We start from the raw sequence: 18,929 nt of genomic DNA, 5'->3' as shown, positions 1-18,929 counted from the left end.
AAGACATAAAATAATCAACGTGCACACCAAGAAGCTTAACACAAGAGCACAGGAGAATTATATCAGTACCATAAAAAACAAAGATTGTTGGGGAAGGTTCAGACATGTGGTATGGGGTTCGAAAATGAATAATACTACTCTTAGAGCTATTCAACAGCATCCCGTTCTACTCATACCAATCACGCACATGGTTGAGCAGAAGCTGAGCCTTAGCAACAGCAGAGGGCAGATCACTGGAAACCACAAAAAAATTACTATCGTCTGCAAACAAAACAGTGTGGGTATCAAAGTTGGGAGATGGAGGAAGGCCATTAATATAAATAAGAAAGAGGAGTGGTCCCAAAACTGAGCCTCGAGGTACCCCTTTGGAAACCGAAGCTAGATCAGAACATTTCCCATCATAACACACAAACTGAGATCTATTAGACAGGTAAGAATTAAACCATTCAAAGGCAATTCCCCGAACTCCATGTAGAGACATGTTTTCCCAGTAAGACAAAATGATCTACCATGTTGAAAGCTTTATAAAAATCAAGAAATAGTCCTAGAACACAACGACCTTGTCTATGTTAACACGCACTAATTCTGTAATGTCAACTAGAGCACATGAGTTTAGTTCGGAAGCCATACTGGTGATCAGACAGAACAGAACCGCTTCCAAGTGAAGCACCAGTAGACAGGAATGAAAAAGCTTCTTATGCACAACTTTTTCAAGTAATTTCGAGAAAATTGGGAGAATTGATATAGGTCTATAATTTGACACTAAGCTGGGGTCACCCTTCTTAAAAAGAGGGAGTACTTTTGCAATTTTAACGGACGGATCTTATAGATCCGAGCTCCATCCAAAAAATTTAGCACGTTTTTATACATTTTACATTTTTTGCATACACTACTTATTTTCCGAATTTTACCTACTTGCTTCTTTAGGCTATTGTATACGATATTATTTTTTGGAATTAGACCACCACCCCCAAACCAGAATGAATTCCTTCATACTTACCGGTGCGTGCAGCCAAAATTGAATGGGGAACTTAAAAAAATTTTGTGAGTGTGGCGAGAAGCACCACTATGTTTGGTACTTATGTATTATACCGCCAACATTCAAGTTTACGCTGTGTAAAACTCGAGAACAAACCGGTTTTTCTGACTGTATTAGAAACAATTAGCTTACGTTCTGTGGAAAACAAGTGGCGGGTGACAGAATACGTTGGAATTATATAATTTGGGCTATGTATTTGCTCATTGGGGAGGGGGTTAGGTTATCCCCCTAATGTGCAAATATTTAGCCCAAATTTGTTTCTTAAAGTATTATATTTTCATCATGTTTTTTTTTTCATTAGGATTAACCTAACTTCACTTCTTGAGTGTTGGCGGTATAATACATAATTACCAAATGTTTTGCACTTTCATTTTTAAAATATTCAGTCGTGATCAGGACCCCCTCCCTTGTGTAAAGGCATATTTTGGGGGTGTTTTGGCAATATCTTTATATAAGGGGAGAGTATAAAATGAATGATGTAGTTCTGCACGATTAGACGAAGATATCAACTAAAATTGTGAAGCCTGAAAAATAACGACGGCATACATAAAAGTACAAAATTAATTTAAGACCAAACTTGGACTTGTTGCGTTTTAGGCGGCCAAAAAGAAATTGCTTCCTGTTTATAACGGGCCTGGTTCAACTATCAAATGCGTCAATTTATGTTCTACCCGTTTTATTAACCGGTTGAGAGCTTCAACGGCGAGTCATAAACACACGCAGACTTCCGCATATTTTGCTTATTGGACACCTTTTTCTTACTCCCTAAATATTTCCATTTTTATGACCTAACGGACGACAACACTAGACTAAAATAGTATATTTATGCTGGAACAACAAATAGGAATAATTCCTTGAGTTTTGAGCGAGAACATTAAATCGAAATGCAAACTCAGGAATGTCCATGATTAACAAGCTCGGCGACCAAACAGAAGATCAGTAACCAAGGGAGCATCCAGGAATTCATTGTGGGAAGGGGGCGGGGTGCCAAAAAAAACTCAAAACGTGTAAAAAAAATTGGGTACTTGGGCATTATGTGGGCCTTTCTAAAATTCAAGTTTGGTTAATGCTAATGAAATAAAATAAAATAAAATAGGATGAATATATAATAGTTTATAAAAAAATTTGGGCTATATATTTGCACATTAGGGGGTGGGGGGTAAAGCATTGCATATATTAAATACGTAACCTAACCTAGGTACCTTTTTCTCCCCCTAAACCCCAAAAAACAACAGTTTAAGATATCGTAAACGCAATGAAAGCCCATATAGTGCCCAAGCACCAAAAATTGTTTATATGCATTTTTGTTAGGTCTTTGTGAGTCGGGCAAAAATTTTAGGGGAGTTCAAACCTTGTAACCCCCCCTTCTATACGGGCTCGGCGGCACCATTAGTGTACTAACTTGGATTAGTCCCCCCTTTCTTCGCCATCATCAGCAGTATACAATATTTAGAACAAATTCATCACCATGGCAAATGAGAAGATTAAGGAAAAATTAATTCTCACGTTTCTAGACGAAAAACCTGTCTATTCACCTCAAGATTGCGCACCCAATGATGACACTAAGGAAAATGGATAGCCAGTGATGAGTATAAGGAAAATTAGGACTAACAGAAATTATGCCGCTAAAATTAGAATATAGTTAGGGGGTAATTTGCAATGGGGCATGGAGCCTAACTTCCCCCCCCCTCAGATTCCATTTTTCCCTCGCCCCCAGCTGAAATTTAGTTGCTTCAAAACATTGTCAAAACTAAGATAAGCCTGGATAATTCAAGCATCCACAGAAACGGGTCAGTTATTCTTTAGTACCGTATATCTTTGCGTTTATGTTACTATATTGCTCATTTTTCAGTTTTCAATGTCATTTTCACTTGATTTAGGAAAATTGGCCCCGACTTTGCCCCCCCCAGGATTTTTACGAAATGGTACTTGTGTATTATACCAACCACATTGGTGTTCTTGATCTGTTTAAAACCGGTTTCTCTGTGTGCATTCGGAGATAATCAGCTTAGCTTGAGTGAGACAAGCTACTATGCAGGTATATTTTAATTAGATATTTAATTTATAGGGTTGGTTAGAATAGGTATTTAATATAAAACGTTCTGGGAGGCCTGCTTTCCATAATTCTCGGTTGTAGTTTCCATAATTTTGTTACTAAAGTATTATATTTACATCATATTTTGGCAAATTTCATTATGTGAGTACACACAGAGAAACCGTTTTTACAACAGATCAAGAACAACAGTGTGGTCAATATAATACACAAGTACCGACGAAATTACGACAGTGAATTATAGTGCCATTTAATATGCCTGCAACGAATTGTAAATTATACACAGAAGCTTAATTTAGCGTAAGATATTTTAAAACTGTTCGATTTAAAGTGTTTTCGCTCCTCAAGTTTATGAACTATCTATTCTTTTGGACATAAAAGTTCAGAAATTGTGTTTCAAAGTTACAAACAAAAACTAGGAAGTGTCAGCAAACCGCTTGATCATTTGAATCGGTTAAATGAATACACAGGAAGCTAACAGTGAAAATTGTTAGGCAGTGCCGTAAGAGTCATCAAGACTGAAGTTGAACGAACTGAACGACTTAATTTTGCCACTCACGAGAATAAAACCGTAAACCGGATTGGTTAGAAACCCGGAAATAGCGCGGCACGTCATTGGCCTTGATTTTGAATTGTCCGCCAAAAAATACACTATGAATTAGAAACGTTGGTTATTTAGGAAGGTCGATAATAATTTCAAAGTCACTTGCAGTTCTTTTTAAATCAATGCTTAAATAGTCGTTCTACCATTGAGATAGATTATGTCTCACCAAGTGTCAATTTGCTGCAATTAATAAGCCATTGTATTTGTAAAAGAAAAAGACTACATATATAATTATTACCACAAAGCCTGCTAAGTCTCATAAATTCCATAGATACAAAGGGTCAGGATTTCTAATCCCCCCGTGGAATTCAATTTCGGGGATTCCCAGGACATAGCTCTAAAATTACCGGGGTCTCCACGGATTCAAAGACGAATTTTTTTTACGTAAACTTCTATTTCCTTTCTTATGACCGGAGTTTGATGCATCGTTAAGGGTGTATATTTAGCCGATTCAAAGTTACCAAAAACTAGGGTATTAAATACGTGAATCAGATGCAGTTGACATGATTTTGAAATCAAGAATGGTTTGTTTGGAGTTTGTCGCATACTCATGGATTAAGAAAGATTAGTTCAGTGAGACAAAATTTTCATTGCTTTTGAGCGAGGAGGGGGAAGGGGAAATTTACCTCAACAGATAGAAACGTTTCGTCCCAAATATAGATTGTTACTTGGATTGAGAACAATTTCCTAGGAGAAATTACCCGCACTGCGCTACATGCAAGTGTTTAAAATTTCTTGGAATCAGATTTTTCTGACTTTTTACAAAGACAAGGGCAACAAATGAATAGTTTAATCTTAGTGCCTTTTCAACACGAATATCTGATACATACGGCTTGAATCACAGTTTATATAATTATCCAGTATCTTTCACCCATTATAAAAACCCGGACCAAGGTGCGAGTGCTCCAGAGAACGTTTTTGCAGATAGAAACATAGGCGGCACCAGATCTTTTCACGGGTAGACAAGTCAGACTGTGACCTAATCGGAAACAAGTGGAAACCCGCTATTACGAATAATGCACTTTGTTGGAAACAATCGGAAACAGACTAACCCGCTAATGCAGAAAGAAGTGGGAGGAGCTTTTTGTTCGCACCGAGAACGAAGACCAGAAATGATCTGCGATAAGCTTACTGGATAATTATATGAACTGTGGCTTGAATCAACCAATTTACGCCGTAGTTTGCAGCAATGACCTGTACCAACTGATCAGACGCCTCAATTTTATCCAAAGACTAATGAACCAATTTGTTTCGCATAGGAACGTACAATACAATACCCGAATCTTGTAAACGAATGTATCGTTTGTAAATCGTTTTCCGTAAATGCTAAGAAATAATACTTTCTTGAATACATAAAGTGCAGTTTGACTTGTTAAGCAACAGTTTTCTGCTGTTTCTTCATGTATAAGCCAAATCTCATAATTTTTCTACAAGTTTGCGTTAAATGACAATTTATATTTTTTATGTTTCTAAATTTCAGTTCTATCTTTTTTCTGACACTCAAAAAATTACATGGAGATTTCTGGAATTTAAGTCACGTCTGGCATAAAAAGATTCAGCATTAGAAGTTTCAGCACAAGAATTCAAGCTATTCACACAATAATTTTTACGACCTTCTTGTCAGAAACTTGGCTTGAATTATCGAATCGACATTCAGATTGTTTTCACTTGACAATCCGATTGTAAAGTTTGATGTCGCTAGATAGTATGGTAATCATATCCTCGTTTTGATTGTGGAATTCACAATCATACATGTTAACAAAATTGTCAATTTCGTATTTTTAGATCGCCAAAAAAAGACGAACAAAAATCCAATGTAAAATTGACGGACAAATATACTCATGTTTCTCTGTTGTCTTGTGGGAGATGACCTAAGGTGGCTGCGTTGGGGCCAGACTGCTTGGTGCTGCGTAAGTTGTTAGTAGCAATAATAGTATAGCCTGATGCCTGTCTTTTTTTTTCATTTTGTTGTCCTTACATTCATTATTTTGTGCGATTATAAACAACTATGAAGATTACATAATATTCCATATTGCGTGATCATTATTCAATTTTCTCAATAATAGATTTTTAGTTTTACAACTCGATTGTTAAGTAATGTAACCCCACAATATAGACTATGAAATATTTCTTTCTTTTGCAATTGAATATTAATGAGAGTTCAGAGTACAAAAGGCTAAAGGTGTACAAAATAGACAAGTTTTATACACTTTCTTATAAGAAAGGTCTGAAACTCGGTGTGAAGTATTGTGTGTCTCATACACAGTATAAAGATATAGTTTATAATTTATATACTGTGGTCTGATATATCCCTTTTATTGCGAAGTACGACTTAATTTTTCTTTTTTTTGGCGGGGGGGGGGGTTCTATGTTTAGACAAGTTTCTGAAGCAACAACAATCAAAAAAGACACTTAAAAAAATAGAACTGTAAGACATCCCTGTAGAATATTTGGATAGAATAAAAAGTGAGGAATTTCAATGTTAATTGTGCTTAAATGTTCCTTGTTGTCCCCAGAGAACAGAGTAAGCTGAAAAGAAAAATTCCAATATTTTATAATGATATTTGAAAATAGGTTCGCTTTTTCCTAGAGACTATATTTCCAAAGAGGAAAGTTTCTGTAAAATTTTCTAAGATCTGTGATTGCCCCTGAAGCAAACTTTAGTTCAAAGGTTTCCATATTAAATTTCTCTTTTTTCAGTTTTCACTTTTCGGAATTTACACTACTCACCTTGTGATATCGGGGAAACGTAAGCTGGATTACGATAATAATGCGTCACAGAGGGGGTTAAAACTGTTCCGACGTTTCGACTTCCAGGAGCTATACCATGATGGGGGGCCACAGAACCTGGAAAAATGAACACTATATAACTTGAATATACAATTAAGTTACGCTTTCAAGAAATCATGAACGATAGTGAAGACAACAGAAACCAATAAAATCTACCAACAAAAATCTATCAAATACACATTTCTCTCGTGGAGATCCAAGCACTTTACGTAAAGTAAAGGGGCGAATCTCCAGCATTTTTATTGGGTGGAGGGGCAAGAGTGGCCCATATCCGGATAGTCAAAGTGCATGTGATATATAATACTTTTTCTCCACAATATTGGCCCCCTGTTTGACTTGGGCCTTTATTCAGGTCTTGTATCCTCTTCGAATAGGGAATGGCACCAACCCATGAAAATTTAAAGGTGGGAAAATGTATCCTTCAAAATCTAGTAGAGGGCTTAAAATACAGAGAATACATGCCCCCTGGCCCCTCCCCCGCAATTGACGCCTATATGGATAAGGTGTGTAAAATTTAAAGGTACTCCTGTACTAAAACGCACTCTTATATAGTGCTAGTTTGGTTAATGCTAATGAAATATAATAAAATAGGGTAAATATATAAAAGTTTAGAAACAAATTTGGGCTATATATTTGCATATTAGGCGGTGGGTGGGTGGTAAAGCACAGCATAAATTAAATACGTAACCTAACCTAGGTACCTCCCCCCCCTAAACCCCAAAAACAACAGTTTAAATATAGTTCCCAGAGTGAGAAACCCCTGAATACTTGTTTATACGACATCAGATAGCGTAAAATCTTTGCTTTTGTCTAGTGGATGCCTCGGGTTTTTGTGACTGGTTTATAAAAGAGTGCGTTTAGTACAGGAGTATCGATTTAAAATTAGCTGAGATACTACCTTATAAACGTACAATATTTGATAATTTTAAATGGCTAATTTTCTGCTGGTTATGCAATCCCTGGTTAGGCACTCCTCTTAAAAAAGTGACTCTGTTCTGCCCAATTAATTATAAGCTACGGTTTTCAATCTACTGTTTCCAATGTTTCAAGAAACGTAAGTTTATTTATGAGCAGTCCTGTTCCAATCTGGCATTAGATATGTTTTATTTAATCAACTTAGTATAAAATGATAGCATTGTGAATTATAGGACAGGAAACGTCGATAGGGACAATTTAAATATCCGATCTGGTAGAAAAAAGTTAAAATTAATTACAGAAAACATATCTACATACTAGTCTAATCAAAAATTGACTTCCTGGGATTACCAGAGATTTTCCTGGCAGTAAGTATCCAAATTCATTCAAGGAGGATTATCATCTGAAAATATATCAAAGGAAGGCTCTGTTGAAAGAAAAAGAGGACACTTGGCATTTTTAAAAGGTCAATTTTAAAAAATAAAAATATTACAGCCAACAAGTTTAATTTGTAAAAAAAAGTACCAAGTACAAGTTAACTTTGTTAATAACACCATACATACTAGTTACATATGATGTCAACGAACCTCACGGTAATGTGATATTGATATTGTTTCATAATAAATAGTATATAAATTCTAAGAACAATGAAAGTTAGCTAACGTAATTAGGAAGGCACAAACGTTTAAGTGTGGTGAAAAAAAGATAACTTTGTTAGTAATGATATACACAGTTAAAAAGGAGGACATGTTCTCCGAAAGGAAGACGTCTTATAACCCTGTATTTAAGGATCCCAAAACTTGAAATATCTCCTAATTTTATCTTTTCGGCTGTTCGCTTTTACTATAATGAAAAAGGAGCTCAGGCAAGTGCTCAGAAGGGATAGGAAAAGCAGGATGGGAATTTGATTCACCCCTTCCTTAGTCCTCGAAGACCAAAACATGTAAAATGGCATTTTTCAAGATTGAGGAATTATATTATACTTTTATGTGGAAAGAAGGAGAATGCCTTTTTCTAGCCTTTGCCTTCTTAGCGAATGCTTTAAAACTTGCCCCTTTTACCGCTGGAAAAAAAATTCTGCAAGCACCCTTAAACGTAGATACTAAAGTATAATCCCAAAATCCACAAATTAAGACCATGAAAACATTTACATGAGTCTTTGCCTGGGCTGTCGCACATTTCGTGTAATTGGATTGAAAATTGTTTGAATCCTGGTCCAGTCACGGTACAGGTATATTTCTACGACCCCCCACGATTATTTTCGTACATTCACACGACCTATTTATTCTGGTTTCTTAAAAAATTCCAAGCTGAGTCCGACAAATTTGAGAAAACTAAACTGTGAGTGTACTAGGACTGCAAAGGTGAAAGTGCTGGATGTGGATCACGAAACTAAATTTGTTCCACTCCTCATAAAGCTCATCGGTGGATAGCCTGAAAGGTTTAATGGGGTATTTGTTTTTTGTGGTTTAAGGAATGTCTGATGCTTCCAGAAGGAAACGTCTCAGGAACTTTTTTCAAAAAAAGACCTTAGAAGGAAGTTTTTCCATGCCCGTCTTCCTGTGTGCATACATGGGCAACGCTTATAAAAGTATATTAACAGATATTTGGTGAAATCGCTTACTTTGAGAAGAGATATTAGTCTTTCCATCATCATTCCCACTGCTTGAATCAACATCAGACACACCGGAGTCCGCAGGGGACGGGGGCAAAGAACCTGTAAAGCCAAAGTAAAAATAAAAATCCTTTAAAAAAGAATTAACCAATTTATGGCGTTTTACAACTTCGGAAAAAAATCCTGCTAGATCAACGGCAGTCAAACTGCAGCTAGTCTTTAAGATGTACACTTCGTAAAATTATGTTGGGTGGCCTCCTTTTCCCCATCACAGTTAACATAATTGAGATATTTTAGAATGCGTTTCAACCCTTCGTCCCACAAACATCTGAAGAAAATCGTATAAGTAGTTTTTACATTGGACTACATACTCATTCCCTCTTTAAGCTCTTTTTCCCATTTAATGCTTAATTCACAACCAAATACAAACTTCGAGAACAAAATATATCTCTGAGAAGGGAGCATGTTGATTCGTAAAAATCTTTAATTTAAGATTAAGTTCAAATTACAATTTGTGAAATTAGATTTTTTGAACTTGAATCTTGAATTTATCTGGAAGGCCTGAATTTTTCGCCAAAACTCGTACCTTCTCTTTGCTGGAACATGCAAACAGGTTTCATTCCAGCCTGTCATCTTTCAAAACCATTGTCCAAGATTAATATTAGATTCTGACACTAGCATGAAAATAAAAACCCGTCAAAAATCAAAACACGTTATACACATTTTTGCGGTTTGTGAATGATGCCTGAAATAGTGTTGCCAGTCCTGTCGTATCGAAAGGTTTAAAGCCCGATTAATCTCCCATACCTCTTTTTCGGTGGCCAGCCTTTACCCCCCCCCCCCCGTGGAAAAAAAAGCTTTCCAAACTTGAGAATTTATTTGAGCTTTGTTTTTATTTTCCGTAAGTGAAAGGAATTTTGGTACTTTTGTATTATACGCCACTAACTCAAGTTTATGCTGTGTAAAACTCCAGAACAAATCGGTTTATTCGTTAGTTTCGTTCAGCTCAGCGTGAAACAAGACAAAGACAAGTGACAGAATAGATGGTTAATATATCATTTGGGCTAAATATTTGCACATTGGGGGGGGCAAAATATTTGGACAGTTTGAAGTCAGAAAACAATTCTTAGTTCATAATATGCAGAATAATTTCACCTAACACATTTTGAATGCAGACCCGCTATACTTTACCACCACCACCCCTAACATGCAAATATATAGCCCAAATTTGTTTCAAAGTAACGAAGTAACTGGTTTATTCTCGAGTTTTACACATCGTAATCCTTAGTGAGTGGCAAATAATACATAACTACCGAATTCTTCATTGAGAGCACAGTTTATATAATTAGCAGTATGATCGTTCCCTATCTCACCCATTATAAAAAACCGGACCGAGTTGCGAGTGCTCCAGAGAACGTATAAACATAAGCGACATTAGATCTTTTCATGGTTAGACAAAGACTAATCACCTACGGAACAAGTACAGACAAAACCACTTGGCCGGCTCACCAATAAGTGGACAATAAGTGCACAAATAAGTGGGAGGAGCTTTTTGTTCGCACCGAGAATGAAGAGCCAGAAATCATCTGCGGTAAACTTACTGGATAATTATGTAAACTGTGATTGAGAGAGAGCTGGATTTCTCGGCATTACTTAAACACGATTATAAATTAAATTAAAAAAAAACAAGTTTTTTCAACTGAAAGCAATCAGCAACCTCAAACATTAACACGACCAAAAATTATTATGTATAGGAAAGGGATTGCCTCCTTCTCACGACTTGGCTCTTTCCACTAAAGTTGTTTTTATAGAATTTTTAAAAGAAAGCTTACTGTTCTAACCAAACGGCCATTATGTTTCAGGAATCGTTCTTGAAAAATTAAGGCCAAAAGACGAAACTTCACCATAAAGTGCAAGTCTCGAAAAGGGGGCAAACCATTTTAAACGCATTTTAAATTCTAACCGTTTTAAATTTTGCCGTTGTTTTCTACTGCGAGATAAAATAACTTATTTTTTTAATTTAATTTCTGATCATTTTTAAAAAATACAAGTAAACCCGGCTCTATTTCCATGAAAAATTCCGGTACTTGTGTATTAACACGCTCAAGTTTACGATTTGTAAAACTTGAGAACAAGCCGGTTTCTTCGTTAGTTTCTTCATTACTTTAAAAAAAAATGGGCTATATATTTGCACATTACGGGGGGGGGGGGGTAAAGTAAAGCGGGTCTGCATGCAAAATGTGTTGAGTACAATTATTCTGCATATTATTAACTAAGAATTGTTTTCTGACTTCAAACTATCCAAATACTTTACCCCCCCCCTATTATGTTCAAATATATAGTCCAAATGATATATTTACCATCTATTCTGTCAATTATCTTTGTCTTGTCTCATGTTGAGCTGAACTAAATTAAATCCTCAAGACCTGGCTCTTTACGTTAAAGTTTGTTTTACATAGAATTTTAAAACAAACCTTATTCTTCTGATCAAACGGCAAATTTGTTTGAGAAATCTTTCTTGAGATTTTAGAACAAAAAGATAAAACTTTACCATAAAGAGCAAGTCTTGTGGAGGGGGCAGCTCATTTCATATACATATTAATTTCTGTTCGTTTTAAGTTTTAATGTTGTTCCATACCGTTTTCCACATTGCATTGTAGGCACGTGGCTACTTGTTCTTTTTTTCGTTTATATTAGCGAGGTGTTTAGATTTTGGAAGGCTGCACATCTAAACATTTTACCAGGTATTATTCCGCTGACGGGGGCCCGGATGGTTTCTATCTATACTGAGAATGCGAAAAAACATCATAATTTAACGATATTTTTGAACTGTTAGGATTTAAAAATGGAAATAGAAAAAACCTGACTGGTGATTCATCAGAGGAAGTAATCATATCTGAGAACAGTTTCGTGACAGTCCCGGAATATGAATCGGCATTCCAATTGTCAGACACATTTTCCCCCATAGTTCTCGATTGAAAGAAAAGCCTTTTTCAATGACAGCCATATGTCAGAATAATCAACAATGTTTTCAATTCAAAATTAGGGACATTTTTCAATCGATTATCGAATGAGCATATTTGCCAATGATTCCAAACATGAGTGCGTGGGAGCTCTCTAGGTTCGTCTGAAACTGTTCCCCGACAAGGAAATCACGCCAAAGTGTACCAAATTTGAAATATTTGGGAATTAAGGCGCACTACTTATTTTCGAGTGTAACCCAACTTCTTCACGAAAAACTCACTGATATCTATCAAAATTTCGGAGGTGCGAGTTTTGGTAAACAACTTTTCTAGTGATTCTAAATGGTTCTCTGACTCAACTTTTCAATTTAGAGTTTTTGACGACGAAACAAAAGGAAACATGTTTTACTTCTGTCTCGGAGAGACATCTCGGCGATCAAGATGGCAGCATTATTACAATTCGATTTATGGATACAGTTAACCAATGCGTTATTTTCTACAAAACACATGCCAAATCACAACTTCCTTTTCTAGCAAACTTCCATTTTTCACTTCAAAGCTGTCATTTGTTTTGTTCTTCTTAGAAGAAAAGTGTTTTTAGAACGTTTTTTGAATTCCGTTCAATCACAAAATATATATAGCGTTACAAAGTATATTCAGTCAAATATACAAAAAAAAAGAAAAAAAAATCTAAAACGGGTGACAACACATGCAAAAAGCTACATAAAGCAAGTAGAACAAGATATCAGTCAGAAACATTAATAGAAAAAATAGAGGACCTGAAACAAAAGAAAAGAGCTGAGAGCAAGTAGAGTTCAGAGGATTTAAGATTTTTGTTGCAATCATACCCAAACCAGGCCATAGTTACACTAACTTGTAGGTTAGAATAGATTAACCACAGCTAAAGCAAGAAACGTTCGGCTTTGTTTGATTTAACATAGTTTGTACTGTTGTCCATCAGAGTCAGGGTTGGTCCACAGACGTTAACATAGTCTGGCTCGAGAATTAGCGAACAATCTAGCTGCAGCGAGGCCTGAACCAGTGCCTCCACAATAGTAAGCTAAGAAGGAATCCGTAACTAGAGCTGGATAAACTTAAACTTGACACTTTTTGAACAATATAAGTTATAGCTGGCAATGTGTCAACATCTAATCAAAGTCCAGGGTGACATTGATTAGTAGGGTTAAGTTTCCCTTCCGACTTGATGACTGACACTAGCCTATTGTAGGCATTTCCGTGTTATTCTATGCTTTGATGGACATGGAACTGCTGAAGTTGATTAATGAGGTTGTATCCAAAAGGGGAAGGACTGTCTCAGTGGTGTTTACAAAATTAATAAATCATTAATTCCTCTGAATTGATTCCGTTGGCCCCACTAAATTCTGTACCTTGAACAAACCCATTCTTGTCAAACATTACTGGTTACATAGGGAAAAAGAAAGATACATACCAGCCACCTAAAACACACTATCATGTACGCAGAGGGAAGATCTCGAGGCCCGCCTCCTCTCCCCCAAAATCCAAAATTTTCCCGAATTTCTTAGTATTTCTTATTTAAATTTTCAAAGATTTTTCACTACACCCCACCAAAAGAAAGAAATCCTACGCAGGTGCCAGAACAGATCATATGAAATTTTCACGGTATTAAGCTAGACTCACTGCTTTATGTTAAGTCATTTCCTCTCCCCCTTGCAAACCAAAAATATGTAAAAAATCTTCTGGCAATAAATGAAAACTAGCCTTTTCCCATCTAAATAAAATTTCTGCACGCACCCTTGCCAAGAGGCCATGAAGACCTTGTCGTCTAGACCCCTATTTAATATTCCCAGTTTCCCGATAATTCTCTGGCGTAATCATGCAAAGATTTTAATTTTAAATGATTAGAGGACCGAAGAAGCTCCATGGACCTTCAAGGATTGTACTTTTATGGAAAGGGTGCTCCTCATAGCACTTGTGGACCAAAGATCGATTCAACACTTCATATTGGCCAAGCAACGTCAACGTCAATAGATTTCAAAACTTGATTGGAATTTTGAAATTCTCATTTTCTAAGCATGGTTTGTGTGTACATTTAAAGTCGGCAAACCATTTCCTGGTTCTAATTTGTATTCGATTGAAGAAAAGAAAATAGAGTAGTCATATTGGGTTATTCTTTATTAATCAAATACTATTATTTATGAATTTATTTCTTTTGACAAAAAGAAAAGACATGAGAGCACAATTGCAAGGTGCGAGTGAACATTATTGACATTTGAACCATTTTGCGGGTCATTATTTGTTTGCTTTCCGCATACTTACGTTTTTGACACGTAATTAACACAACTCGGAGAGTGGAATTCCTTCTTCTTCTTCGCTTTTTTTTGCAACTTTGGCCTCCCTTCAAGATTACGTGAAGCATTGGACATGATCAAATGGCAGACAATAAATCAGTAAGTTTAGTTAAGAAAGCTCAGCCTTTTTCATTTTCAAATTAAGGGTTCCTAGCCTCTATTTGAGTCTTTTTTCCGACCGAAAATCTCAAGGTGAGCAACATTTTCAATAAATCATCAAGGTATGATCGGTATGATCAGATCAGAGTTTATATAATTAGTCTACTGTGGATTAGATAAATACAGAATTGTATATTCTGTCTACTGTGGATTAGATAAAGTGGGGTTGCCAACCTTTTTTGGCTGCAAATCAAAACCAGCCAAAATGCGAATATCAAAGAGGTGTTTGGGTAAGAGATATTTTTAGGTTAAAGCAGCCAAATATTAAATGTACTTTCATTAACTGCAATTCTAATTACGTCAATAGATAACAAATCATTTTAGCCATATCTTCAACGACTCTGAACGGTTGCTCCTGACAATTATTTTGCTGCCTAGCTTTGCAACTATCCTTCTGAAATTATCTACAACTGAGAGAACCATAGCAAAGAGTAATCCACTTCCCGCCACCTGGTGCACACTCTGCACCGCCACCTGTGCCGCATAGTTCCGCCACGCTTAGAACAGTCCCAAAAACATTTTACGGTAATTGTGTAGAATCTGGGTACACACGAAAGAAAGACCGCATTGAAATCTCAAAGCCGCTATTGATAAACAGGTTTGTGAGATGTTGCTCACTCCGTGACAAGATTTTGTGAGATGCTCACTCCGTGACAGAGATTTAAACTTTAGTTTTTTGCGGTTTAGGAGGACTAAAAGGTAGCTAGGTTAGGTTAGATTAGGTTACGTATTTAACATATGATATGCCTTACCCCCCCCCCTTCCCCTAATGTGCAAATATATAACCCTAATGTGTTTCTGAACTATTATATTTTCATCCTATTTTGTTTTATTTCATTGGCATTAACGAAACTTCACTTCTCGCGTGTGTACCAAGATTCTACACAAGTACCCACTTTACACACTCCCCAGAACGTCACACTGGGCACGTGCCACCTAGTGGACATGATTTCTGAGAGTGGCCAACCCTAGAACCATAATGGTAAAATTGGTTGAAGAAAGTCGCTGTGTTCTGTTTATTATCGTTTCACCAAATTTATTATTAAACTGAGACGTTGTTACTATCCTCTTTTTGTTATTCTCAAAGAATTCGTTCTAAATTTATGGTCTATTATCTATTTTCACATAATGAGCTATACTTTGTTTCAGAACTGAAGTGGGTTACTTGAAATTAGTAAATGAGTCAGTCGGTGGCCCGTGGGTTACAGGTTGCTGACCCCTGAGATAAATCAAGAATGAAAGAGCTATAAACTAAGAGATAAATGAAAAACCTTTATTGGAAACAAATCTTTTCTATAAATAAGGATATTAAAAACAGATACAAAAAGGGTGAATTTTTGCTTTGATCTTTTTCTTGTTTGATCTAAGCCAGTAACGTAGAAAAGGGTAGCACCCTTCCTCAAATCTTTGAGATTCTACGATTAGCCCAATAACTCCTTATATTTATCATTTAAATTGCCGGTTTCTTGCAGACATGAAGAATTTCTTTCCTTTGCTTCCTGACGAATAGCCTACCCCCCCCCCAAAAAAAAATGCTTATGCTTGACCTAATACGAACAGAAAATGAGAGGTTAATACAAGGATGTCTCCACACTAGGAACATGTCAAAACATATGAATATTTGGAGATAAAAACGTTTATTAGGATTGTTGGAAACCCCTCCCCCGTCATGAAAAAGTATTCTAATTAATAATGAAAATGAAAAGCTTACAACTTTTTATATTGTTTATTTAATTTGGCTATTTTCTTTTAAGATTTGTCCCTCACCCATTCCCATGTGCGCACCTGCACCACTCTTTCTAGCGACGACTTAACTCTTTCTATGTCCAATGCATTTGTTAGTAATAGATTAAATTGAGATATAAATATTTTCTCTTCTCTTACAGCGTGCTTGCACCTGAGTGCGAGGGGATATGAACTGATTCTCTAAAGAACAAAAAGTGACAGGTCCTCTCATTTTGAAGTCACGAGTCAGTAGAAAGCTGTTGTCAAGTCGAGAGTCAGTCCTGGAAAGTGACGGACGCCCTATGTTTCAAAATTATGAACTTGTTTATCCAGGAAATATTACTCCCGCTCTCACGGCGTTCTAATCGGAAGCAAAAATATTTTCCAACATGACAAAAATATGTTCTCACGGTTTTATGAGGCTCAAACGAAAATAGCGTTGCTGCTGTGAAAGTGGGAGAAATGACGGGTTGCATATTTTTGTACGCTTGGACGAAGGTTCAAACTTGGAGTTGCGTCTTGATTGAGTTCCCCCATCCCATGCACCCAGAACAAGTTTGAATAAAAACGCCATTTTGATAGACCTCAACCCCCCCCCCCATGTCACACCTATCACCTATGACGGCATCTGTTGCTCTTTCGACTAGAACAATTAAAAAGAGGTCCATAGCTGTTTTAGAGGTCATCAGGAGATACAGCAGAGTCAATGGTGATATCTAGGGTATATAATTCAAAACGGCGAAGATTCCATGACAAGATTTCCAGTAAGAGTAGATTGTAGTGAAAAAAGTATTTTCCAGTATCAGTTTCTTGTAGCATATTCGTATGGCTTTACTGTTTGTGTCGCCCCTTTCCTATTTCAAATTTGCCTTCTTGTAATTTTACAAAATTTGGTGAAGGTCTAGAATAGCAGCTCGCCAGAAGGAGACATACTCGAACAAAAAAAGAGGAATTTTTAGTTTGCTAATTCTTTGTTCAGTTTAATGGTTTTCTTTGCGTTTTTCGAAATTTATCCCCAGCCTTCCTCTGATGGTCTCATATAGACCTGGGCTATATAAAAAAAATCACCAAACAAATGATGGAATTCTTACTTTATAATATGCAAATTGTATCAACGAATAACATTTCCTTGTTTTGCCCCATTTTTTTCTGTTTACATAGCTCTGGGCAATATGAGAACATTAGGGGGGGGGACTGGTGATGAATTGGCAAAGACGTAAAAAAACATAAAAAATGAGCATACAATTAACAATCTAAAACTGTCTCTCTTTATGTTCTAGCATCGTCTCTCACTGAAGAGCCCCTATTCTAAACCTTTACCTAAGATTTTAGAATTATCTTTCCTTTGTTTTTTTATGTGTATTTTTTTCTGTTGTAATGTAGTTTAAACATTCTCTCGAAAATATATTTTTTTTTCTTTTAGCATGTGTTTTAATGGGGGCAGTAAGCATGTGTTTTTTCGACTATTAAGTGCAAATCCAACAAGCTATGGACTACCCCTCCCCCCTTTCTTCTTGCTATTGCAGGCAGCTCGGGCCTTCGACTCTCATATGGTGTAATGGTGGTGTCATTCGAAGTCTAATTTACAGGATTTTTTTAATTATGTGTGATTTAGCCGTTCTCGTGTTGCAAGATCTTACAAATTATTCCAGAAATTTTTTTCATGTTTCTAGCTTGATTAGCTAGGCTTTTTTTTTTTTTTTTTTTTTTTTTTTTTTTTTTTTTTTTAATTATCAGTGAAGATACAAACTAACAACTATTTCTGCCTGTTTGCGGCTTTGCCTCTCTCAGTTTGCCTAAAAACTACTATTCACATTAATCATCCAAATGATTAGGATGATGACTTATCCATTGGGCCAGTGCCCCATGAAATTTCGATATTGTTATGACTTTCCAATATTTTCTTGTATTTTCCATATTACCTGCCTGTTCTTTTTGTGTGTGTGTTTTTTTCAAATTTATACAAACCCACCCTCGCCCTCTCCCCAAAGAAGCCCTCTGGTAGATGCCTTCCGTAGATAAAAATATAGAGTATGTATTTTTGCGGTTTCGATTCACACGATGCAAAACGTGGAAGCTGTGAAACAAATTTAAAAAGGTTTCTTCGTTTTCAACTTGTATGGATACCTGACTTATTAGTTAAATAGAACAAGAAATGTTCATTTCCTGTTTCAAATTTGACTTTAGCTCAACCTCAGTCGTCGAAAATCAAAACCAATTAAGTGCGAAAATGCTAGCTTTTAGCTAATTGAGTTTAGCTTACTATAATACAAGGGGATACGGGGTAGAAACGGAGTAGCCTATATTTAACTTAAACTATTAGAAATACACCGTGTTTTTATTTGGTACGTCGGATCTTGGTTCTTGACAACATTCTGCAGGGGGGGAAAACAATGAAAAATTCGTTTTAGGGATAGAAGTAAATACACCCTATTACGGTTGGTAGATAGCTCTTAGGAATACCCAGTGGCTCTAGTACTGTCCATAAAATATTTAATAAAAAATCTCAAGATTTTCTTTAAATTTTTCAAATGGCACTATTCCAGGCAATAGCACTTCCAGAAACGGTTAAACCAAGGTTGCTCAAAATACGTTATGAAGCAGTTTTTCATTTCTGCTACCTTATTTGTAGAGGCGGTTTTATGGGGGGGGGCAGAAGGGGCACTTGCCTCAGGCACAGAAATTTTATGAGCGCAAAATTTTAAATAAATGATCAAACAAATTATTAATTAATTA

General features: G+C 36.2%; 1 protein-coding gene across 3 annotated transcripts in view; it reads right to left on the bottom strand.

The window, feature by feature from the left end:
• Window positions 1-18,929, bottom strand: part of LOC148940695 (uncharacterized) — a 193,633-nt gene that overhangs the window by 17,027 nt on the left and 157,677 nt on the right. For all 3 annotated transcript variants that reach the window (XM_089105501.1, XM_089105503.1, XM_089105502.1), the window contains 2 exons: window positions 9,026-9,118; window positions 6,427-6,543 (listed from right to left, as the gene is read on the bottom strand). In XM_089105501.1, the coding sequence (XP_088961627.1) occupies window positions 6,427-6,543; window positions 9,026-9,118 (210 nt within the window). The remainder of the gene's footprint in view (window positions 1-6,426; window positions 6,544-9,025; window positions 9,119-18,929) is intronic.

This window comes from Artemia sp. Qi Xiang Cuo, chromosome 19 (assembly GCF_049724085.1).
Source record: "Artemia sp. Qi Xiang Cuo chromosome 19, ASM4972408v1, whole genome shotgun sequence".
In the NCBI taxonomy this organism is placed as follows: Eukaryota; Metazoa; Arthropoda; class Branchiopoda; order Anostraca; family Artemiidae; genus Artemia; species Artemia sp. Qi Xiang Cuo.
This window is presented reverse-complemented; position numbering and strand designations above follow the sequence as displayed.